Below are 25,963 nucleotides of genomic sequence, written 5' to 3'. Positions count from 1 at the left end.
TTTTATACTTTATTTTTCGGATCAAATTAGAAGAGATTATATTGTCGAATGAAATAAATAGTAGAAACTATTTTATATATTTTAAAAAAAAATTAGTGTCTAATTTTAAAATCTAATAGAATGATTTAAGTAATTACTCCTATCACTTTTGGTAAATTTGAGAGAAAACAAATATAATTTTTCGAAGTGAAAATATTTTTTTCTTGAAAAAAAAATTAGTGTCTAATTTTATAATATTTTTTTCTTGAAAATTTTTTTATTAAAAGGGTGTGGACTTGTGGGCCGGACTAGTTAGATACCCTACATTCTCCTCCCCGTCCGCGCCTATAAATATACCATGATAGGGTATTGTTTTTCTATTTCGCTCTCATTGTCATTTATGCAACGCGAGAAAAGATAACTCTTTCCTCTCGCCTCTGCCAGGGTTTTTGATATTTTCCGAGCCTGAAGACCAAAATTGAAAGATAGAACAGAAAAGAAGACAAGAACTATTGATCAAACTTAAAAATAACATTGACACATAAATTTTTTCGAAGGAAAAATCAATTCTATATTATAAAGAATAAACAAATAATAACTGCATCTTCTTTTCCGTCACCGTTCTGGTTGACATGGATATTAGGTTTCCTTATTCGCCGGCGGAAACTGCAAATGTCCGTACGGTTCAGTTCGGAATTCTCAGCCCCGATGAAATCGTAATGTTTTCCAACTTCAAATATTTCAAAACCCTCGAACTTGAAGAAACCACAATGATTGTGATTGTGATTGTGATTGTGATTGTGTGTGTGTGCGTGTGCAGAGGAGAAACTCTGTGGTGGAAATCGAGCACGGGGAGAGCTCGGAAAAGGGGAAGCCAAAGGTCGGAGGGTTGAGCGACCCTCGCCTTGGAACCGTTGATAGGAAGATCCGGTGTGCCACGTGTACGGCTGATATGGCTGAGTGCCCGGGGCATTTCGGTCACTTGGAGCTCGCTAAGCCAATGTTTCACGTTGGTTTCTTGAAGACGGTGCTCACCGTCATGCGTTGTGTTTGCTTCAACTGCTCCAAAATTTTGGCGCGTGAGGTCCGATTTCAAATGTTTTGAGAACCATGCATTGAGTTAATAGGAGGAAGGAGCTTAGTTGCTTTTGTTCAATTTGAATTTTATCTGAATTCTTGTTTAGTAGTCTCTTTTTAAGTTGACTATGGTTTTGGAGCAGGATAAGAAGTTTGAACAAGCTTTGAAGATTGGGAACCCTAAAAACAGGCTGAAGAGGATCTTGGATGCTTGCAAAAACATAAGCAAGTGTCAAGGTGGTGAAGATTCTGAGGAGCTGGTTCGAATTGGCTGCGGTGCCTTGCAGCCCAAGATTACTATTGACGGTATGAACATGATTGCTGAGTATAAGGCTCTGAGGAACAAAAACAATGACCATGAACAGCTTCCTGAACCTGAAGAAAGGAAACAGATTCTTTCTGCAGAAAGAGTAATAATTGATATTTGATCCGAGTTTGGAATTTATATTATTATGTTGACTTCTATGTTTGTTGCTAAATAGTAAATAATAAATAGACATGTTGAATCAATTGAAGGTTCTTGGTGTTCTAAAAAGGATAAGCGACGGGGACTGCGAATTGTTGGGCTTGAATCCGCAGTTTGCCCGTCCTGATTGGATGATCTTGCAAGTTCTTCCAATTCCTCCTCCACCAGTGAGACCTTCTGTTATGATGCACTCATCCTGTAGGTGTGAGGAAAGTGTTCTCTTCTCTTGCACTGTCTTTACTTGCTGTACAAGTTTTCTAAGCTCTTTAAATTTAATTAATCCTTTACCAATGATAGTGATGAGTGATAACATTTTCATCTTTATCTTACCTAGATTATGTTATTGTTGGTGCATGTAGGATGACTTGACTCATCAGTTAGCCACAATCATCAAGCACAATGAAAATTTGAAGAGACAAGAGAAAAATGGATCACCTCAGCATATTGTTTCAGAGTTTTCTAAGTTGTTGCAGTTCCATATAACCACATATTTTGATAACGAGTTGCCGGGACTGCCAAGAGTATGATTGTGTTCATATGCCGCAGTTTACTACTGATATGATCTGCATTTCCTTTATAACCATTGAATTTGGAATTTTGATAAAATTTTCATAGGCTACTCAAAGAACAGGAAGGCCTATCAAATCAATTTGTAGCAGGCTTAAAGCCAAAGAAGGTCGGATTAGAGGAAATTTGATGGGGAAAAGAGTTGATTTTTCTGCTCGAACGGTTATTACACCAGACCCGAACATTAACATTGATGAACTCGGAGTGCCATGGAGTATTGCTTTGAACCTTACATACCCTGAGACTGTAACTCCATATAATATTGAAAGGTTGTCCTTTGGATATGGTTTTCTACTTGCTTGGCTTTTAAAACATTTTGTATAATTATTAACCAAACAAAGAATTTTAATTTACAAAAAAATGTGAAAAACAGGTTGAAGGAGCTTGTAGAGTATGGACCCAATCCCCCACCTGGGAAAACTGGTGCCAAGTACATCATTCGTGATGATGGGCAAAGGCTTGATCTCAGATATTTGAAGAAAAGTTGCCATCCCCATTTGGAGATAGGATACAAGGCATTGTGTTTTAGATGATAACAATTTCTCTTCTTATTTTAAAAAGGTTTCCTCTTGATGTCTGCTAATAGTTTCAATTGTTGTGATTTTAGGTGGAGCGCCATTTGATGGACGGAGACTTAGTTCTCTTCAATCGTCAGCCTAGTCTTCATAAAATGTCCATTATGGGGCACAGAATCAAAATCATGCCTTATTCTACGTTTCGGCTTAATTTGTCGGTAACTAAGCCTTATAATGCTGATTTTGATGGGGATGAAATGAACATGCATGTTCCTCAGTCATTTGAAACCAGAGCAGAGGTGTTGGAGCTCATGATGGTGCCTAAATGCATTGTGTCTCCTCAATCAAACAGACCAGTAATGGATATTGTTCAAGACACACTATTAGGATGCAGAAAAATCACCAAGAGAGATACCTTCATCACAAAGGTATTATTCACCGAATTTTTATATATTGCTGCAGTTACTTGATATATGAAAAAGTTCATGTACAAGCTATTCAGATTAATGAATTTTTTGTTTTCCTTTTTCTTTTTTAAAGGATGTATTTATGAACATTCTAATGTGGTGGGAAGATTTCGACGGGAATGTTCCTACACCAGCAATATTGAAGCCAGAACCATTGTGGACTGGGAAACAAGTTTTCAATCTTATTATTCCCAAGCAAATAAATTTAACTAGGTATTCTAGCTGGCATGATGATAACGAAGGAGGATCATCAATAACTCCAGGGGATACTATGGTCAGAATTGAAAAAGGGGAACTACTTACCGGAACTCTTTGCAAAAAGACACTTGGAGCATCTACTGGAAGTCTCATTCATGTCATTTGGTATGCAACATCACTATATAAAATGTTAATGTTCCATTCATCTTTACAACTTCTTTGCAAAGGGTTGAATTGATCTTGGTAAACTTGGTGGCTTTGGAAACTGTTAAATTCAGTTATTTTCTTCTTTGCACACCCTCACTAATGTTGGCTTGAATACAGGGAAGACGCTGGCCCCGATGCAGCTCGTAAATTTCTTGGTCACACTCAGTGGCTTGTAAACTACTGGCTTCTGCAGAATTCTTTTAGCATTGGAATTGGTGATTCGATTGCGGACGCTTCGACTATGGAGGTTATTAACCAGACTATTTCAGAGGCAAAGGAGAAAGTGAAAAAACTATTCAGGGATGCTCAAGAAAAGAAGTTGGAGTCTGAACCCGGTCAGACAATGATGGACACATTTGAGAAGAAAGTGAATGAGGTGATTCAATTATATTGCAGGTCACTTTGATCTATTACTGAATTCTGCATTTGTTTGAATATGATGTTTCATGTTATTGTCAATCTTAGGTGCTGAATGAAGCTCGTAATGATGCCGGGAAAAAAGCGCAGACAAGTTTATCTGAGAGCAATAATCTGAAAGCAATGGTGACAGCTGGTTCCAAAGGAAGTTTTATCAACATATCTCAGATGACTGCTTGTCTTGGTCAACAGAATGTTGAAGGCAAGCGAATTCCATTTGGGTTCATAGATAGGACACTGCCACACTTTACAAAAGATGATTATGGGCCTGAAAGCCGAGGCTTTGTGGAGAACTCGTATCTTCGAGGGCTGACCCCACAAGAGTTCTTTTTCCACGCCATGGGAGGTAGGGAAGGTATTATTGATACTGCAGTGAAGACCTCTGAAACTGGATACATCCAAAGGCGGCTTGTGAAGGCTATGGAGGATATTATGGTCAAATACGATGGAACTGTTAGGAACTCCGTAGGAGATGTCATACAATTTCTCTATGGAGAAGATGGTATGGATGCTGTTTGGATTGAAACACAGAATCTTGATTCCCTGAAAATGAAAAAGTCAGACTTTGATAGGACCTTTAAGTATGAGTTTGATAAGGAGAACTGGAATCCTAGTTACATGCTTGAAGGGCCTATTAAAGACTTGAAATCCAGCATAGAGCTTCGTAATGTACTTGAGGCTGAAGTTGAAATGCTTGAACATGATAGACATCTGCTTGCAACTGAGATTGCCACTACTGGTGCTAGTTCTCTTCCACTGCCTGTTAACCTTAAGAGGCTTATCAGGAATGCTCAGAAGACATTTAAGATCGACTTTCGAATGCCTTCTGATATGGACCCGATTGAAATTGTAGAAGCTGTTGATAAGCTACAGGAGAGACTTAAAGTTGTTCCTGGTGATGATCTCCTTAGTCAAGAAGCTCAGAAGAATGCTACTCTCCTGTTCAGTATCCTTCTTCGCAGCACTCTTTCCAGTAAAAGGGTCTTGCAGGAATATAAGCTTTCCCGCGAAGCGTTTGAATGGTTAGTGGGAGAGATAGAATCAAGATTCCAGCAGTCACTAGTAACTGCGGGGGAAATGATTGGTTGTGTGGCGGCACAATCTATTGGGGAGCCGGCTACTCAAATGACTCTCAACACATTCCACTATGCTGGTGTAAGTGCTAAGAATGTTACACTTGGTGTTCCCAGGTTAACAGAAATTATAAATGTGGCCAAGAGAATCAAAACACCTTCCTTGTCTGTGTATTTGAAACCTGAGGTTAGTAGGACTTCAGAGGAGGCCAAACGTGTGCAGTGTGATTTAGAGCTTACTACACTTAGGAGAGTGACACAAGCTACAGAGGTGTGGTATGATCCAGACCCATTGTATACTGTAATTGAAGAAGATGTTGATTTTGTGAAGTTGTACAATGAAATGCCTGATGAAGAAGTTGCTCTTGAAAGAATGTCACCTTGGTTGCTTCGCATAGAATTGAACCGAGAGATGATGGTGGATAAGAAGTTGAGCATGGCTGACATCGCTGAGGAGATAAAACATGTGTTTGATGATGATTTGAAATGTATTTTCAATGATGACAATGCTGAAAAGCTCATACTTCGTATCCGAATCATGAATGATGAAGCCCACCGGGGAGAGATTCAGGATGATTCTGCTGATGATGTTTTCTTAAAGAGAATAGAAAGCAACATGCTTACTGAGATGACATTACGTGGCATCTCTGGCATCAGCAAAGTTTTTATAAAAAGTATTGACGTTCCAAAATTTGATGACAATGAAGGTTTTCAGACTCATAAGGAATGGATGCTTGAAACTGAAGGTGTCAACCTTTTAGCTGCAATGTGCCATGAGCAAGTTGATGCAACAAGGACCATAAGCAACCACCTTATTGAAATTATTGAAGTCCTTGGAATTGAGGCAGTTCGGCGGGCTCTTCTGAATGAATTGCGTGCTGTCATCTCTTTTGATGGATCTTATGTCAATTACAGGCATCTCGCTGTTCTTTGTGATACTATGACTTATCGTGGCCATTTGATGTCAATTACGCGCCATGGTATTAACCGAAATGATACCGGTCCAATGATGAGATGCTCATTTGAAGAGACTGTTGATATTCTCCTTGATGCTGCAGCATATGCTGAGGCTGATCACTTAAGGGGTGTCAGCGAAAACATCATGTTAGGCCAGCTTGCGCCCCTTGGCACTGGACAATGCTCTCTGTATCTTAATGATGAGATGATTAAGAATGCATTTGATCTCCAGCTACCTGGTTATATGGATGGTCTTGACTTTGGCATGACACCTGCTCATTTCTCCATGTCAACTCCCTATCTTGATGGCTTGATGTCACCAACTCATTTGTCCAGTCCAAATCTGCGCCCATCACCAATTAATAATGCAGTTTTTTCACCTTATGGAATGGCCTGTGGTTACTGCGCATATCGAAGTGACTACAGTATATCTTCACCTGCTTATGATCCAGTTTCACCTAAGTACACTCCCACTGATCCTGGATATAGCCCTGTGTCACCAAGTTATAGCCCTCTTTCCCCAACTTACAGGTGAGTCATTCTTTGAATTCTTTTAGTATTGGTTTCTGGAAATCTATATGATAAATGGAACTTGCAACCAAACTGGATTGATATCCTGAAAACTTTATTTTCATAAAAAAACTTTGGATTTGACTCGGAAACTATTATCTTTTGCAGCCCGGTGTCTCCAACATATAGTCCTATATCACCTGCATATAGCCCCTTCTCTCCTGGGTACAGCCCTACATCACCAAGCTATAATCCTATATCACCTGCATATAGCCCCTCCTCTCCTGGGTACAGCCCTACATCACCAAGCTATAGTCCTACTTCCCCTTATCACAGTCCGTTATCTGCAGAGTATAGTCCCACATCACCATACTATAGGTGAGTCATTCTTTGGATTCTTTTGATTCTTGAACTTTGCTAATGGATGCAGAAATGGAACTTGCTAACACTTTTAAAATGAGGATGAGCCTTAACCTTGGTTCTCAATATTAGCTTTTTGGGTAGTTGAAAATAGTCTAGTGACTTTGGTTCTCAACTGCACACTTGTTTTGTTACAGTTCTTCACTCCAAGTAACTATATGCCATATTATTTTGTAGCCCCACATCACCATCTTATTCTCCATTCAGCCCAACATTTAGTCCAAGCAGGTAAGTTAAGAACAACAGTACAAATGTTCTCTTTCTTTCTTTCTTTCTTTCTTTCTTATGTGTTGCTAAAATTGCAAGAGGTTCTCTTTTGTTTGACTAATTCACTTTTTTGCATTTTACAAGTCTGGATTTCAGCCTAACTTCTCCACAGTTCAGGTATGCATCTATAGATATCATTATTTTAGTTGCCAACTATCTGGGCATGTCTATTAATTTTGCCATTCTATTTCATCATTTGTAGTGCTTCAATGGAATACTCGCCAAGTCGACCTGGTTACTCACCGGCATCAACCAGCCAATACACTCCATAGACAAGTGCCAAGGATGAGGATGATAATACAACTCTCTGAGGTAAACTCGCACCTGAAGAAAATTGATCTCTGTCATGATTTCTATCTTTATTGGATGGAGTATTTGACAGTAAACATAATTATGAAAATCTTCACTAGGTATATAAGGTGATTCAATATTCACTTGATTCTATTTTGCTCCTATGATTTAACAAATGTGCATTTCAAAATCAAGAGATCTTTAAATAGTCCCTTATTTTTTTTCAAAGAAAAAAATAGTACAAGAGGTGTTATTATTTTAAATGTAAAATTACTTTATGCTAAAATAATATTTAAAGATATTTTTTAAACAAATTTTATGAATAAAAAAATTACTATAATATCAAATTTATAGCTTCTTAACATAAAGCGTTTGTACTCTCATTAGTGATCCTATTTTTCTAAAATATTTTCCAAACACAATAATGGCCAGATTTTTGGAAAATTGGAGGATATTTATTGTTGCTAGTATAAGAATTCAAGGGAAAAAGAAAGAAGGTTTTGATTTGGTATTCTTGCACTTTAACTTCCCTTGGGATTTATGGTTGTAACAATAGTGAGTGATATATGCATTTGCTCAGGTTTTCTTTCTCTGCCTTTTGGTTTTCCCCTTGTTTGTTTTAAACTCGTAGAAAAGTTACCTATTTGTATTGTGGTTATAGTAGCATGTGTGACTACTGAATTCAATTCTGAATCGAATCTTTCAGTGGAAAGTATCTAAGACTGGTGTGCATAGCTCAGCACAACTTGAGGCTTCAAGGACAAGATCAATTTGGATTTGGCTATGATGGACAAAGTATAAAATGGTCTTTAAAGGACTTTTTGAAATGATTCTAAATGTGTGGTTGTAATTCAATCTTATAAGTTAGTTTGTAAATTTATGTTTTTACTCAAAATTTATAATAATTACAAAAAGGTCTAAATCATTAATGAAAGAATTTTTATTTGGATACAAATTAAGAAAGAGTTAGGTTTCTGAACTTTTTACAACTTGAACTTTTGATAGACATCCGCATAAAGAACTAACAATTTCAGCTCTATATATAAAATTAATATTGGACATAAGTTAAAAAAAAATGGTTACGTTAATAGTTTATGAATTAAAACTCACAAGAAGGAAAAAAAAAACTCCCAAGCAAAGTGTCTACTATAATAATAAATAATCAGTATATATATATTTATTTATACAAAATACTGAAATTTATTATTTAGAAATAATATAAAATGTTACTAAAAAATTTTGTACGAGAACATTGTGTACTATATTTTTCATAAACTATGTTGTATAACCTTTAAAAAAATTAACAATTTATATACTTGTTATATAACAAAAAATGTTAAATCTTTTTTATTTGATAAATCGAATTTTTTTTGTTGCAAAAATAAATGAATGTAACCTGTTTAAATTAAATTATTTTTTGAAATAGTTAAAAAAAATTTACTATTACGTAATAATAATAATAATAATAATAATAATAATAATAATAATAATAATAATAATAATAATAATAATAATAATAATAAGTTATTGTAAACATAGTAATTTTAATTTTAGTGAAATTTTTATAGTTAAATACTTTTATTTTATAGAAGTATTATTCATGTTCAGTTTATTTTTAAAATTATTTGGTTAAAAAGAAATTTTGAATTAATCCCAAACAACTTCTTTATTTAACAGAACCTCCCAGATCCTTAAGGAACCACATTATGCTCTTCCCATAGTAGAACTTGCCATGATTTTGATGCCCCAACTGGATCATCTTAGTTTTATTTTATTTTTTATTTTTTGGGGTAAAGAAAGAAACATGATCATAATAAGTTAATAACAAAATCATTCAATAGTAAAATGAAAAGTTGATCTCAGTTAACATGAAAATTTGGAGCAAAATAAAAGATAAATAAATAAATTGCGCCAGCAAAAAATAAAAGAATAATGACGGAGATTTAATTTGTAGTTTTAATATAATCTTTGTATTTCATAATGATCGATGTTTATAAATTTTCCATGGACTAAATAAATAAATAAATATTTTACAACTGAAAAAGGAATCTTTTTGTTCCCCTGAAAAGAAAGATTAAGAAAGAAAGGGTTACCTGAAAATCTAGTTTGGATGTAAATCTAGAAGCAGCGTTTTAGAATTCAGAGGCATTGAGAAAAAGCGCGAACGAAGAAGAAGATAAGAGGCATTTCAATTTTCAACAGTTACTGTTACAGTTACAGTTACAGAAGCCAATCAATAATCATAATCGATGAGGAAGGAGAAAGAACCCATGCCTTCGAGCCCCGCCAGCGGCGAAGAAAGCGACGAAAAGCAAAGCTTCTCCTCCAAAAACAAATTCTCTTCCCGCAATGCTTCTTCCAAGTACGATTTCGTTAAGGTCCGTTTCGAAACCTCAATTTCAATATAGATATCGAAACTTTTCTTCATTGCATGAATGCACATAATCAATCATTTTGGAATCTATTTTCCGTTCAGTTTCAATTGGTTTATTTGCTTTCAATAGTGCGAATATCGATTCCCTTGTGTTTTATGCCTATAGGTGAAGGTGTGGTTGGGTGATAATGCGGATCACTACTATGTTCTGTCCAGATTTTTGCTCAGTAGGATGCTAACTGTAACCAAGGTATGAAAATCCACTCTTCAATTGTTCATTCTGCTTATGAGTTACTTTAGATGGATAGGACTGAGATTGGATTGTGTTGAAAAGTGTTGTGCTTGCCCTTATAGACTGGATTTAATGCTGCAATGTGGATTCGATTTGGTTAGTATCATTTGTGATTTGCTTGTTGGTTGCAGATTCCGAATCATGTAGCTATTAAAATTGCTCTTGAACTGAAGAAGCTGCTCATTGACAATAGCCTTCTAGATGTGTATGTTATTCGGCTTCTCTTCCATTTCTAGTTTCCTGCTGAGTTCTAGTATAGCTGGTTAAAATTTTCTTTCCATTCTGCAGCTCTCAGTCCGATTTGGAGGTCAACTTATTCAAGGTATGCCAAATCTATGGTTTCATTTCTCCATCCTGTACATCCCGTATTTCTTGACTTGTAATGTATTTCCTTTTACTGTTTGAACTCATGGCCAAAATTAAAATTTTATGGGAAAGTATTACTCCAGGAGCAAAATCTTATACATATATTCACGGAGTCACAGTCATATGTCGTGCATGCCTGTTGGATATTTTTATTTCGAGTTGTATTACGTACCGAAAATTAGTGCATAAAGATAATATGGTTGATTGATTCTTTGGATAGGTCTTTTTGGATTTAAGTAAATTATTTTAATGTCAATATTAATTATTATTATTATTACTAGATGGTTTTAAATTCATAATATAATTACATGGGACCTAAGTTTATTTACTACATGTCTCTTAATAGTAGGAAGTCAAATTCCATTATATTTAGGATAAAGTTATCATAGCTGGATGTCCTTGGCTTTTCCAAATGATGGTAGTAATTTAATCAATAGAAATTTTCTAACAGAGATCTGGTTGTGCAGCTAATGGAGAGGCGGGGATATGGAGAAGAGTACATTAATCGTTATAAGATGATGACAAGGTTAGTATGCAATCTTTCTGTTGGAGATAACTTTTGTTTCTACAACATGTATCTGTGTTAATATCATAGCTTCTTTTGATTGTTTGTTGATTCCTACTATGTGCTGAATGTACATCATATCTGTTTCATCGTATGTGTGTGTGTGGAAGAAAATTTACTTGATAATGCTTTTAAAAGATATGTAAAAAAAAAACAAAAGAGAAGACTCTTGAGGGTGATATTTTATAGTTCTAGTAATAATGAACCATATTTCTGCTTTTTATCATCCTTTAAGGTTTCATCATCAAAGAGTTCCATTGGTAATCCTTGTTTGTGGAACTGCTTGTGTTGGGAAGTCTACTATCGCCACCCAGCTTGCGCAGAGGCTAAATTTACCAAATGTGTTGCAGGTAGCAATCGTGTCTATAACCCTGAATCTTCCTGTCATATAAAATAAGGACAGTTTTAGGCTTTCAATTGATGGTAGCTGACTGGAATTATATACAACTGATTTTGACATTCCTTTTGTTGTTGACTCTAATAGACAGATATGGTTTACGAATTGTTGCGCACATCAACAGAGTATGTCCTGAATTTCTTTGTTTCATTCTGAAGCTGACTAGTATTTAGCATTGATTTTAAGCTCCTGTTAGTCAAACCTAGTATTTGTTCATAATGGTATCATAAGAGACCTGGCTAAGAGTAATCAAGTTAACATCAAAGAGGACCTAAACCCTATAAATTTGTATATCTTATCTGAATGATTATTTTCTTATGTTTGATAGTGCACCATTGGCGTCAACTCCTGTATGGACGCGAGACTTTAATTCATCGGAGGAGTTAATAACTGAATTTTGCAGAGAATGCAGAGTTGTTCGCAAAGGTTTTCTCAGTTCTTTGTAGCTTGAGATCTCGTACATTTTTTAAATTCTTATCTTTCAAACTTATTTTAGGTTTGGCTGGTGATTTGAAAAAGGCAATGAAGGATGGAAAGCCAATTATAATTGAGGTATGTATGGATATGTATTTTGGGGATGTTTCCCTGTATATGCTGTATTAGATAATTGAAGTTTTTATACTGGTCAATGTATATTTTATTGATATACAGCTTTTCAAGTTTACTGTGAAGTAATAAATGTTTCTCCTATGGACTTGTTGTGAGCTCATTTTCTTTGTTTTTATTTTGATGATGAAAGGGAATTCATTTGGACCCTAGCATTTATTTAGTAGACGATGAGAAATCACCTGCTGCTGTACAAGCTGAAAATAAAGGGATGAATTCAACATCTGCGGCACCAGACGATAGTGCTACGGTTCAAACAGAAAATACTAATGAAGGTAGTCATGATGAGAATCATGGTGGTTCCAGGACTCTGAGTTCAACTGAAGGAATATCTATGGACCAAGTTGATGCAGTATCAAATAATGTCGCATCCATTAATCTAGCTGGAAGCACATCTGGGCATGAAGGTTGGTCTTTATTATTTGCAATACTTTGAAGCTGTTTAGTTCCTCTTGGAGTCACATGCATTGAGGAAGTTATAATATTTGCATGAGTAGGCATTGTGTTTCACTTGAATACTAAAGTGGCAAATTATATGTCTACCAAGTTTCTCATGCAGGTGCTGCTTCTCTCAAAGAAATAGAGGCAGACAAAAAAATTGTTACTAAAAAGTCAGGTCCTAAGCCAATAATTGTGCCTATTGTTCTGAAGATGGCTGAATTTGATCATAAGGTTTGTCTCATTGTCCATAACTTTTATGAAAGTAACAATTATCCTCATAATTGGTTATTTTCTTAGTTTGTAGTATGTATAACTTTGGGATTTTTTAGTCAAAGAGTTGACCTGCATGTATTTCTATGTTCCAGTCACGCATGGTGGGAAGGTATTTTCATCATATTCCATTGTTTAGTCGTATAAATCGCATGAAATAATGTAGTGAGACTTCTTACCATATTTTCAGGCATTACTTGAGGAGTGGATCTGCTCTCGCACATTTACCGAGAAATGCCCAGACAAGGTACTCTAACTTTTGAAAGAACCCAGATATATACACTTGGCACTCTTGAGGCGAAGGTGGTTAACCAACCATATTTTTCCTTGGAAAAAGAACCATAAGAGCAACCTACATCTGTTCAATTGGATTTTTATCTATCAGAGCTGGTTTCTGAATTTTGTTGTTCAATTTACAGGATAAAGATAAGCTTATAGCAAATTTGAAAACCATACAAGATTACCTGTGCTCTTTCACTTCACAAGTATGTCTAATACTTTACATTTTTTGCGATGTTATTTATTTTATTGATTTCCATGGCCATTGCAGTTTCTATGATCTATATATAGCAAATTGCTCCAATTCATTAACTAGTTAATATGAAGTTGATAGGAAAGCAGATTCACTGGTTGCAGTATATAAAACTTTTAACCGTCTAATTTTATTTATTATATGCTATGAATGCTTGTAAGATGTTTTCTGTTTCAGGGGTTGACTGTAGTGAATGTATCAGCAACAACATTTCCTCAAACATTGGATTGGCTCCATAATCACCTTCTTCAGGTATATAATTTGATCGTAAATATTTGCTTGCATATTTTTGTGTTTATCAATTCTGATCAATGCTTGATGAAAGAAGGTTTACAAGTGATGCAGAGAGAGGAATATATGACATCTTTGTTAATCCAAATGTTAAAGAGCAGGATGAAACAATGAAAACAATCAGACATTTTTTTTTCTGGAAAAATGTATCATAGTTATTTTTTGAAAATGATAGCAAGGAAAGATCGAAAACTGGCCTGAATGTCACTGCTCTTATTCTACTGAAAATATGCTGCATTTTATCTTTGCTTAGTAAATTTTGTCTCTCTTCGACATTGCACAAGTTAGTCGCTGATATTTCAAAAGTTTCTGAAAGCATTTCCTTGACATCATAAATTACTCGTTTTCCTTTTCATCAGTAAGGTCTTATAATTTGATGTCTTCCAGTGCATTGAGCAAGGTACTTCATTAGGATCAAATGAACATGTTGCGCAAGCTGGTGCAGAATAGTTGTAATTATCCAATTCTGACAGGTATGATATTAAATATTAACTTCCTTTAAGCATTATATATATATATATATATTTTATCTATAAATTTACAAATGTACTTTGAAAGTCACTGGCCAACAAGTTAATGGTTCAGGTTTAGTTAGCCATGTGCTTTCAATCTCACACGCTGTTGACTTCTTCATCACAAGGTTATTGAAGGGTATTCTCCTATGATAACACCCCCCCCCAAAAAAAAAAAAAAACCCAAAAAAAAAAGAAAAAAAATTAAACATTTTGGAAAAAGTGTATTTCCGTTTATCAATTATTATCTTCGTGCAGCGATGGTTTGCATGTTTAACTTGAGGTTGTAAGTGGATTCCTGAATCTGTCCAAATGCTATCTTCTCAAATGATTGGTGGCTGCTTTTTCGCAACGTATGAAAATGATATCCCAATCATGATATCATCATGGCTTGGAAAGAGAAGGCAATACAATAGGCCTTCATAGAAGCTGTAATTGTTACATCAATGTTTATTGTTTTCTCAACATTTGATGCTGAGAGCAATTGCACAGTTATTGTATCATGATATATCATGTTGAAGCAATCTCTTATTATTGCAAGAATACAATAAAGTTCAGTATAACCGTTCCACTGATTGAAAAATCTCTTCTTTTTCTTTTCTGCTCTAGGATTGGTATCTTCATTGCTTCTGAGGAGATCCTTGAACAGTAACATTCCTCTAAATATTATGTATTAGTTCACCAGAGGCTAACTAGAAATGTTTGGTTCAATCAATTGGAATAAAACTTCCCTTTCAAGAAAGTGTGCATGATCTTAAAAGATTATTTTCGTTGTAAATATCTTGTACTCAGTGGTTTTGGATTATTCTTTTCCACCAAGTTGGCGATTGCACATCATAATACATGATCTGGTAGTTAACATTAATCTTAGAGAAATGTTGATTGTAATTATCGGAAGATAACGACGGTGTTACGTAGATACAAAAAACAGTTACTTTATTTAGATATGTATTTGGTGTAAATAAAAAAATGATTATACTATTGTAGAAATGTTTGATTATGTTGGTATAATAGATTTGATTATTTTGATAGTTGATTATTTTATTAAAAATATGTATATATAAATATACACAGACACACGAGATTAATTTTTTGTATTTATAGAATATTTTTAGAAAACTAAATGTTCTTTGTAGTTGGGTTTCATTTTGAGTATTATTCAATAATTTTTGGAAAACTAAAGGAAAATGATTGATAATTTTTCTGTTTTAAGTTTCATTTTGAGTATTATTCAATAATCGGACTTGCAGAAACTCTGAAGGATATTGATAGTTGTTGAGGAAGAAAAAGAAATACAGCTATTGAACAATAACACAAGTTAAATATACACAGAATAAATGTACTTGTAAAAATAAAACTAATTGTTGTACAAGAAAAAAAAAATCTTTCAAATTTCATCATCCCAAAGGTCTCCAATTGTTTTGTAGGGACTTGTGGTTTCATTAACAAGAAATTCCCCTCTCATAATCTTCATTTGCTCCAATTTCTGAATCTCCAATATGTCTTCCTCACTCAATTTCAGATCAAATGATGCCATGTTTTCCTTCATTCTTTCTTCATTGAAGCTCTTCACAATCACACTTGACCCCCTTGACAGTCCCCATTGCAATGCAACCTTTAAAAAACCATAATGAAGAAATATACATTCAATTATTTCAGGTAACACTAATAATTGAACATCATGAATATAAAAATATAATTTTTAAAACAAAGTTTGGATTTTTATTATTTTATTTCACCTGTGCAGGAGTTGCCTTGTGTTTGAAGGCAATTGATTGGATGATGGGATTATGAACAACAGCAGTGGATCCCCATGCATTCCCTGGCCCACCCAGTGGTGAATAGGCACTTACATGGATCTTGTGGTCCCCACATGTCTCTCTCAGCTTCTCTTGCCTCCACATCGGATGCATTTCCACCTAGATACCAACACAAATTTAATTAATTTATAAAAATATTCATTATACTTATTAAATTTAATTTTGATGCATTGTTAGTGTAAAATAATTTTATATGCGCATTTAATTACGAATATCATATTAGCAAAAATAACTACTTTTTACATCAACAACGTGAATAAATTATCCAAAAGAACAAATGTATTTGCACGACTGTGTAAAATATTGTACGCGCATCAAAATTAAACCCATACTTATTTTATCTAGTAATTAAACGATAAATGAATTCATATAGTAATTTATCTAAAATAATAAACATACATTTAAATTAATAAGACACGTTATATTATTACCTCGGAAAAAATCTATAGATAATTTAAGATATTTGATGTGTATATTTATTCAAAAAATATATTTCTTTTATACACTTTTTATGATATTAAAAATGATTGATAAGAAGTAAAAGAAGATAAAAATATTTGTCTTTTATACCCTAAAATAAAAATATACAAAGAAAATGTGTAGAAAAAGTAATGCAAATATTGGTTTATTTATTTATATATATATGTACCTGATTAACAGCTGGAGGTGTGGAAGCAAAATCTAAGAGCCAATGAATCTTCTTGGAAGAGAAATTGCTAACCCCAATGGATCTGCACAGCCCCATTTGAAGGCATTTCTCCATTCCTGCCCATGTGACTTCAAAGTCCAAGTTTTCAAAGTCGTCTTCATTAGGCACTGGATAGTTTACCCATGGCTTCAACTTTATAGGCCAATGCACCAGGTACATGTCCAGATATTCCATTCCCAAGTTCCTATACAATTAATTCCAACACCATTCTTCACAATTAGTTAACTAATTAAGATGATTCTGTCACATATTTTCTTTCATATGGGGATTGACATGTACTAATTCCAATATTGTGTTTTGCTTTGATAATGATAACACCACATGCACTTTACATTATTTGCTATTATTGATTTTCCATTGCTTTAGAAAAGAAAAGAGAAAAATAAAAGGGGTAAGATATTTTCTTTTTATTTTTTTCACTTTCAGTATTTTTTCTTTTTAAGGGATGTTCATGATTATTGTGCTTACTGTAGAGTTCTTTTCAATGCAGAAACAGGATCATGGTGATCACTCCCCCATAGTTTTGATGTCAAGAAAATATCCTCTCTTTCTACAACTCCATCAAACATTGCATCATTCAATGCCTTTCCCACTGCTGGCTCAGAACCATATATCTTTGCTGTATCAAAATGCCTATAACCAATCTGCACAAAACATAAACATTAAGACCCTTTATTTGCTCAGCTACATAAATTAAAAAGATATTCATCCAATATCAAAATAATAAAATTACGTAATAATATAAAAATAACTCATTGACCACGTAAATAATCATCTAAAAGAATATATGTAATTACACGATCATGTAAAACGTATAATAATAATAAGCATGAATGTTGGTACCTGAAGAGCATTGTGGATGGCAAGTTCAGTTATGTTCCTATCATTTGGGAAAGAATAAGTGCCAAGTCCAATAAGAGGCATTGTAATGCCACAGTTCAAACGCACATGACTCTTCCTCATTTTGTCTCTATTTTCTTTTCCTTTTTTTTTTTGTCTCTGTGTTTGTGATTCTATTGCTAGCTTTTTTCGCACACTGCTAAATGTGTGTCTAATATTGGGTATATATAGATATTCTACAAGTCAAGTCAAAACATATATTAACTTTAAGGTTGTTTAGAGGTTAGACTTAAATTAAATTATTACTAGTTTTTTTTCTATATGTCAGCTCATATATATAGATTAATAATGATGATCATGCCTGATAATTATAATATATAGTAGACGTGGAAGAGTGTTAAAATCAATTATTGAAGGAATGCAAATCAAAGGATCGGATCTTCCCTGTCTCTTGGGATTTTATTTATTTGCCCCAATCCATCATCCAAAAGCAGATAGTTTTCGGCCATCAATTCCTTAGAACAAGTCAATGCCACACTATATTTCTTATTTTCTTTTGTTATAAAATTATCGGTATCTAGATCTTATTACATATGCTAATACGTTTCGAAAAATAAATGAGTACAACTTTTTTTGAAAATTAATTTACTAATTAAAATAAAAATAGAAAAATAAAAATAAAATATTCTAAATTTAAACTATTGATATAAAATATAATAAACAAAAAAAATTATTTAATTAACAGAAAATATAACATTATTTTTTGAATAATACAAAATATTTAAGGTTGAGTCAGATGCTTATTACCTATAATGTACGGATACTGACACGGACACGGGCACGACACGACACGGGAGACACCGACACATAAATTTTAAAATCTTACATGACACGGGGACATGCATACAAATAAAATATAAAGTATTTTTTAGATAAATTGTAATGATATTTTAATATTTTATTGATATTAAAATATAAATTAATTTTTTAAATTATTTGTAATATCTTATTTTAATTATATCAAGTATTTAAAATATTTTTTGTTTTAATAACTAATAATATATACTATATCTAAATTTATTTTAAGAATATATATTAAGAATAACACTGGACACGCTGACACGTGATGATATTTAGGTGTGTCCAAGTGTGTCTGGAGAAGAATTTTTTATTTTTTATTGAGACACAGTTTGGACACAGCAGACCGCGTGTCGGACGAATGTCGGTGAGTATTGTGTCCGAAATGTGTCCGACACGCAAACACGACAACTCAGCAAAGTGTCCGTGCTTCTTAGCTTATTACTAAGAATTTAACTAATAATAATTTGGTCGATTCTAATTATTAAAATTTGAAACAACAAAAGTGTTTTATTGAATTTTTTTATCTTCAATACTTTAATTAAGAGATTTAGTTATATCTATCATCATATGGACCAAATCAATACTATTTTTTATGACAACATTTTTGTTTAATTAAAGAGAATATATAGAAATATTAAACTATACTAACGTGTGCATTTTTCATGTTAAAGTCGGTCAGTGAGCTGGCACTTTCAAACATTTATCATTTCGAATGGCCAAAGTCTTCGATATATATCTTTTGGTGAAATTAAACCATTTATAATTCCATTTTCAAGCTTGTGACCTGTGGATGCATGAAACTGAACTTTAATTTCTTCAATAGTTTTTTGTGGCCAACCAATCAATAAGTTTAAAAGAATTAAAACTAGTTTTTGACATGCAAATTTGTCAAAACTTGGAATTTTTATATTCACCTAATTAATAAAGTAATAATCAGCATTAATTAATAGAGAATACAAAACATGCAAGAATACGTAATATATATATATATATATATATATATATATATATATATATATATATATATATATATATATATATATATATTTCTCTAGAGTTTTGTAGTTAAATATTTTATTTCATATATTTATATATCCCTTGCAAGTTGACTTTATATAATGATTTATATATGTTTCTCTGTTGCTGAGCACTATTTTCTCAAATTCTTCATTCTCAACATATGCATGCTTAAATGAAAGACATACAATGCAATGAAACTTAGTCAAATTATGAAGTAGTCTGGTAAAGATTATAGATGAATCAAACAATGCAATGCACTTGTCCACAGTTCATGAACTTGACTCATTATTTTGTTGTATGTTGTTTAATTATTTAATTTGATTATTTAATATAATATTATATATATAATATAATATAATATAAATAAAATGATCGATCAGTTGATATAGAAGACTATTTCAGACGCTAGCTACATGCTCATTACTTTGCTTTCTATGAATTAATAAGATATATTTTTAGTTTTATCCTTTTAAATAATTTTTTTGAACCAATATTCACAAATTTATAGTTAATAATCACAGATGGAATATAATTTCCTATACTAATTAAAAAAACATATATGGAATTTAAATAAAGTCTAAATTCATAATACTAAATATAATAATAAAAAGGAAGTCATTTAGATAAAAATATTTAAAACGTCTTTTTTTTAAAAATATTTTTTAATAATTAAAATTCAATACATATAATTGATTAAATTGTATTGTTTTTGTTAAAATTAGATTAGATAAATTAATTTTAGCCAAAAAATCGGTGAAATATACCTTGAATTAGTCTAAATTAATATTTTTTTATAAAAAATAATTGCAATATTGTTATTATAAAAAATGACTAAAATATATATATATAATAAAAATATTTTTAATCATTTTTTATAATAGAGTTATTGTAGTAATTTTTTATAAAAAGAATATTAATTTGGTCGATTCAAGGTTTGGTTTGCTGATTTTTTAGCTAAATCAATTTGTCAGAGATAATTTTGACAAAAATAACATGATTTAATTGATTATTATATGTATTGAATTTTAATTATTAAAAATCGTCTTTAAAAAATACATTTTAAGCGTCTTTATTTGAGTGGCTTCTTAATAAAAATTGTATGATTAGTACAATCTAAATAAAATGAAACAAACTTAGAAATTCCATATATGTTTTAGACCAATTTAAAGTATATTTCACCGATTTTTTGGCTAAAATTAATTTGTCTAATCTAATTTTAACAAAAATAATCCAATTTAATCAATTATATATATTAAATTTTAATTATTAAAAAATATTTTAAAAAAAACGTTTTAAATATTTTTATCTAAATAGCTTCCTTTTTATTATTATATTTAGTATTATGAATTTAGACTTTATTTATTTTATTGCTTTAACTCATATCACTTACAAAATTGATTTAGCATTAAAAATATAGTAAAAGAGTATATATTTCGTTTCGGGTGGGTCAAATATTATGGACTTGTTTTTTCGATCAACAGCTTACGAGATTTCAATTAGTATATATTCTTTGAAATAGAGATAATCTTACACCAATAATAATGAAGAAAATACAATTGAAAAATAAGCCAAATCAAAATGAAACAATATTGTTAGATTATTGGATATGAATCCTTCACATAGAAGTAGTAAAACAGGTTGAAATTATCGGATCGGTCCGATAAATTTGCAAAAAAAAAAAAAAAAACAGATTAAAATTTAGGATTTAAAATCTATTCGCACCGTCAAATATTAATATTTATATAATTTTTAAATATATTTTTTTATTTTTATTGTTATTAATTTTATTTATTTTATTTTTTATTTATATATATTTATATTTTTATTAATGAATATTATTTTAAATAATTTTATTAAAATTAAAAATTAAAAAAATAATTATAAAATTATAAAATAATTTAATTAATTTTTATTTATATTTATTTTTTTAATTATAAATTTTTATATTAATTTTAATTAATTTTATTAACCTAAAAAACACGTTAAGCGGACTAGTTTATCAACTTATCAATCTACTATAAAAATAGAATGGGCTAACATTTTAAATTCATTTTACTCGATGGAACAAGCCTTGGCATGGTAGGGTAAAAAGGACAATCTACTTTGCCATTTCGACTTTACATATATTAATAAAAAAATTAAGCTTTATTTTGATTCTTGATATAATGTTATTAGAGGTTATAAGCGACATTGATATCTTTAGGGGGTGATAACATGCATTCTACCTACATGACCAATCAGTATTCTATATATATTATATGATATGTGTTGAATCAATAACCCCTCATTTAGTGCAAAAAAATTTTACTACTGAACTAAGGTCATTAATTTATAACTAAGTTGCAAATAATGATCATGATGTTATATATGAAGTCATAGACTAGTGATAGTATTATTACAGCAAATAAGTATTGAACCAAGGATTTTTTATTAGTGTAAAAAGTCTTTATTTATATTTGTGTTATTAATTTAAGCAAATATTTTTATGTAAAATTGAATATTTGATAGTTATGTTATTTATGGAATAATTGTGTTTGTGTTGAATTTTTAATTTGCCTACTTATTAGGTTATATAATAATATTACATATTTGTGAAAACTCGTGGGGAGGATCGGATATCCGTGGGTTGATCGCAGGTAGAGTTAGGGTTGGACTGTTTTCAACTCGCCAGTAGGTTTAGGATTAGGTCCGAATCCTACTCTACTCATTGTCACCCCTAATGATGATGATGTTATATCTGAAGTTATAGACTAGTGATGATATTGTTACAGCAAATGAAATGCTCATGGACTCATAATAATTTTATTTATGTGTGTTATTAATTTAAGCAAAAATTTTTATGTAAAATTGAACATTTGATAGTTATATTATTTATGGGCCGATTGTGTTATTTGTGAGATGATTGTGTTGTTTGTATTGAATTTTTTAATTTGCCTTCTCATTAGATTATATAATAATATTGCATATTTGTTAAAATCCGTGAGTAGAGTCAGATATCCGCAATCAACTCGCGAATAGGATTAGGGTTGGATTGTTCTCAATCCGCGTGTAGGATATGATTGAGTTTTAATAAAAAATTCATCTCGTAGGTAGAGTTATTAGGGTTAGGTCCAAATTCTATCCTAATCTACCTATTGCCACCCCTAAATGTCCTTGTGTACAGGGACGGATGTATATGTATTAGTGTGGGGACGAAAATAGATCCTCTCCATTTTTTTAACACTTGAGAGATTAAAGTGTGATCTCTCACCTTTAATTCTATATGTGGGATCAAAAATAAATATGAGAGAGAGAATACTAAAGGGTTAGATTAAACACTTGACACCATCCAATTTTTTTTCCATTGGAGATGATCCATTCTCGTGTGGGGATAAGCACCCCATTACAATTTGAAATTTTTTTTATTAGTATATAATAATAATAATATTTATTTGTCCTTATTAAATTATTGAATTTGACCCACAATAGATTTTTATTCAATTTTTGATACTTAATAGTTAATTTAAGAATTCCATATTAAATGTTTATTAGAATGATCAATTCTCAATTTAAATAAAATTTGTGTTTTTGTTAAGAATCAATTCAAAAGAGTATTATTTATCTTTTTTTTTATATTAGCCTTAATTCAAAAGAGTATTATTTATCTTTTTTTTATATTAGCCTTAATTTTTCTTGTAACAATGATATTAATCGAAAGAATTTTTTTAACTATAAATATTAATAAAAATTGACTTCTAATTATATAAAAAATAAATTTTTAAATAATTATTTACTGATATATATATATATATATAAAGAAAAATATTTAGACTGTATTGTTAAAAAAATTACTCAATTTTCTTTTAAAATATAAAATCTAAGTAATAAAAATTTAAATGATATGTCATTATTTAAATTATTATTTTAGTATTTTAATTTATAAATTAAATATTTTAAAATTAATTATATTTTAAAATAATAAAATATAATTATAATAATAATTATATTATATGTATATTAAAATAACTACTAAGATAAAATTGATATTAAAATATAAAATATATATTAAAAATGAGTTAAATAATATATATTTATATATAAATATATAATAATTAATAAATAATTTAATAATTAATTTTTATATGTATATAATATTTTATTATAAAAATTATTATATATTATATACATTTTAGCTCTGCAATCAAAATTTTTTAGATCTTTAACGCTTATGTATATGTGTTATTCAGCTGTATACGTGTTCTTGTTAGTCGAAGAAATTGAATAACAATTACGTTAAACCGCCACAATAGGTTTTAGGATTATAATAAAATCATACGTCATGTGAGACCAAAGATTTTGTTGTTTGATGAATCTCAGGTTTACTTTCAAACCTCTATGCTTGTCCTTAGTCAACCTTTTAAATAATGACTTATCTGAGTCAATCCCATGGACTTTTCACTCAGTATTAATTATAAATTCAAATTAAATGAACTATATACTTGCGTGAATATTTTTTATTTCTCATTTTAATTGAATACGTCATTCTTAAAAAAATTAAAATAAGTTTAAGATAATATTAATTACTAAACAATCTTTAATTAGTAAAGAGAGAAAATATAAACTAAAATTTAACGTTCTTTTATAAAATTAAAAGTAAAATTTGCAAATCAATAATAAATTTTACGTCAAAATAAAAGCAACATAAGAAAGCAGAAAAAGTATTTAATAAATTTTAAATATTATAAATAAATACAAATAATTATAAATATTCCTAAAATGCAAATTAAATATGCTTTAAAATTATGTAACAGACTCTTCTTCCACATTGGTCGATTGGTGTGGCAAAAACAATTTTATGGACGGCCATGATGAGCTGTGGTGTATGAGCTGTTACGATGACTCAAAACTCTGCCAAGTGTCACCTTCATAGCTAAGAGAATAAGCACATTATTTAATTCGTTTATAGCTAGCTTAATTAGTTTAATTTAATTTAGTTTTTACAGAGTTTAATTCATTTTAATTTTTAATATAGAAGGTTCTATGTTATTATTTTGGTTCTGATGATCATACAATCCAATCCAGCAATATATGTGGATTGGAAATCTAAAATCTAAGTAGCTTTAGTCTTACAAAAACTAAGGGGAAAGCTAAATTTTAATATGGGTTTGGCTTAAAATTTTGAAATATACAAATTGCGATAATAAACTCTAAGTAAGTAACTTAAAGGAAATTGATATTTAAATAGTTGTACGTTATAAATGTACTTGTGACGGTGTGCACCGTCGCAATTAATATAGCATGGCACTTCCAAGATTTCATGCCATGTGAAGTAGATATTTTCCCTTCTTAGCTTGCTTGACATATCCATTGGTAAAATCTTCAGAGCATTGTTATTGGTATTTGCTTTGATAATATAAATCACCAATTGATATTGAGTATCATCTTCGACTTGAACACATCTTGTTTATTTATTCGGTTCTTTATTTTGTTGTTCTCTTTTGATTGGTCTAATATTTATCTCTTAGTCTATTTCGTTTGTGTATGATTCGATTCGTTAGTCACCTATTTTATTTATTTATTTGATTCTAGGGAATTTAAAATTTGAAGAAATTAACCTTACTGGCAGTTCAAAATGAGATAGGCATCACTTTTTGTCAAAATAAAAATACAATATAAACAATTAGCTTTTACAATTATATGTGACAATTAACACTATAAAAAAATGTTGAATATCATTAAATTTACTATCGAATTTAGTATCGGACATTAACAATGAATTTACCAACAGATTTGGTAATAAATTTATCGGATAAAAAATTACTGTTAGATTCGATTTTACGATGGTAAATTTGCGGTAATAATTAGAGGGAAAAAATGACGTGATCATTACCCGCAGATAAATCTCTCGATAATTTGAATTAGCGCAACACTGTATTTTGGTTATTCGCAAAGCATTACCGTCGGATTTATCCGTCGATAAATACGACAATAATCTTGCCCAAAATTCAGACCACGAACCTTTTCTCCCTCATTTTCGAATTACTTCCCCCGCGCACGCACAAACCACCTCCGGCAGCCCCTCCATCAGCGTCGGCCACCATCAACAATGTTCAAAGACTGCGTTGGTCGCTCTATCATCGGCCACCACCTCACGCCATTGTTGTCGCCGCCACCACTGCTGCACTGCTGTCGCCGCTGCTGCTCCTCCCTGTGTTGCCGGAGCTACCTCCTACCTCCCTCCAGGTATCTCCTCCTTCTTCCTATTATGTTTTCAATTTATTTTAAAAAAAATCCTAATAATGCAACTCTACCGATTGGTCACCATCATCACCATTTTGCTATCTGTACTCCCACCACTTCGTTGGAACTGCCTCCTTCCTTTCTTCAGGTATGTTGTCCTCCTCCTTTTTCGTATTTTTTTCAGATTTTATTCATGTATTAATTTAGATTTATGGTTTTTAATTCTGTTTTGATTTAGAAATTTTTTAATTCTATTTTAATGATTCTATGTTTAAAATTTGTTTATAATTCTAATATTGAATTTTGTTTTGATGATTTTGTATTTATTATTATGATTTCTATTGTAAAAAATTTGAAAAAAAGGTAAAATATGAACTATCTTTCTAAGACAAACTCCAAATTTTAACTACTATTATATGCAATCTTATCTTAATGAG

At 31.2% G+C, this 25,963-nt stretch overlaps 2 protein-coding genes and 1 pseudogene across 10 annotated transcripts; 2 read left to right on the top strand and 1 right to left on the bottom strand.

Moving 5' to 3' along the window:
* Positions 1 to 381: 381 nt before the first annotated feature.
* On the top strand, positions 382 to 8,348 carry LOC112789446 (DNA-directed RNA polymerase II subunit RPB1-like; annotated as a pseudogene).
* Positions 8,349 to 9,338: 990 nt separating this feature from the next.
* Positions 9,339 to 14,835, top strand: LOC112789444 (uncharacterized). Of its 9 annotated transcripts, none has more exons than XR_003816133.2 (16): positions 9,339 to 9,789; positions 9,952 to 10,035; positions 10,209 to 10,282; positions 10,366 to 10,399; positions 10,911 to 10,969; positions 11,244 to 11,358; positions 11,493 to 11,530; positions 11,734 to 11,831; positions 11,902 to 11,957; positions 12,145 to 12,418; positions 12,559 to 12,834; positions 12,913 to 12,969; positions 13,142 to 13,207; positions 13,432 to 13,506; positions 13,933 to 14,018; positions 14,316 to 14,640. XR_003816133.2 is itself a non-coding variant. In XM_072232357.1 (16 exons), the coding sequence occupies exons 1-15, from the start codon at positions 9,661 to 9,663 to the stop codon at positions 13,993 to 13,995; spliced, it is 1,335 nt and encodes a 444-aa protein (XP_072088458.1). In that variant the 5' UTR covers positions 9,339 to 9,660; the 3' UTR covers positions 13,996 to 14,018; positions 14,667 to 14,835. The 9 variants fall into 9 exon arrangements, 8 of the variants coding, with proteins under 8 accessions (XP_072088458.1, XP_025687126.1, XP_025687128.1 ...); XM_072232357.1 differs by lacking the exon at positions 14,316 to 14,640 and adding an exon at positions 14,667 to 14,835 and having other exon boundaries at positions 12,571 to 12,683; XM_025831341.3 differs by lacking the exon at positions 14,316 to 14,640 and adding an exon at positions 14,667 to 14,835 and having other exon boundaries at positions 12,559 to 12,683.
* Positions 14,836 to 15,245: 410 nt separating this feature from the next.
* Positions 15,246 to 17,618, bottom strand: LOC112769516 (non-functional NADPH-dependent codeinone reductase 2-like). Its single transcript, XM_025814028.3, has 5 exons — positions 17,430 to 17,618; positions 17,055 to 17,230; positions 16,527 to 16,770; positions 15,797 to 15,976; positions 15,246 to 15,672 (listed from the first exon to the last, which is right to left on the bottom strand). The coding sequence occupies exons 1-5, from the start codon at positions 17,547 to 17,549 to the stop codon at positions 15,445 to 15,447; spliced, it is 948 nt and encodes a 315-aa protein (XP_025669813.1). The 5' UTR covers positions 17,550 to 17,618; the 3' UTR covers positions 15,246 to 15,444.
* Positions 17,619 to 25,963: the final 8,345 nt, after the last annotated feature.

The sequence above is a fragment of the Arachis hypogaea genome, chromosome 3, assembly GCF_003086295.3.
Source record: "Arachis hypogaea cultivar Tifrunner chromosome 3, arahy.Tifrunner.gnm2.J5K5, whole genome shotgun sequence".
In the NCBI taxonomy this organism is placed as follows: Eukaryota; Viridiplantae; Streptophyta; class Magnoliopsida; order Fabales; family Fabaceae; genus Arachis; species Arachis hypogaea.
This window is presented reverse-complemented; position numbering and strand designations above follow the sequence as displayed.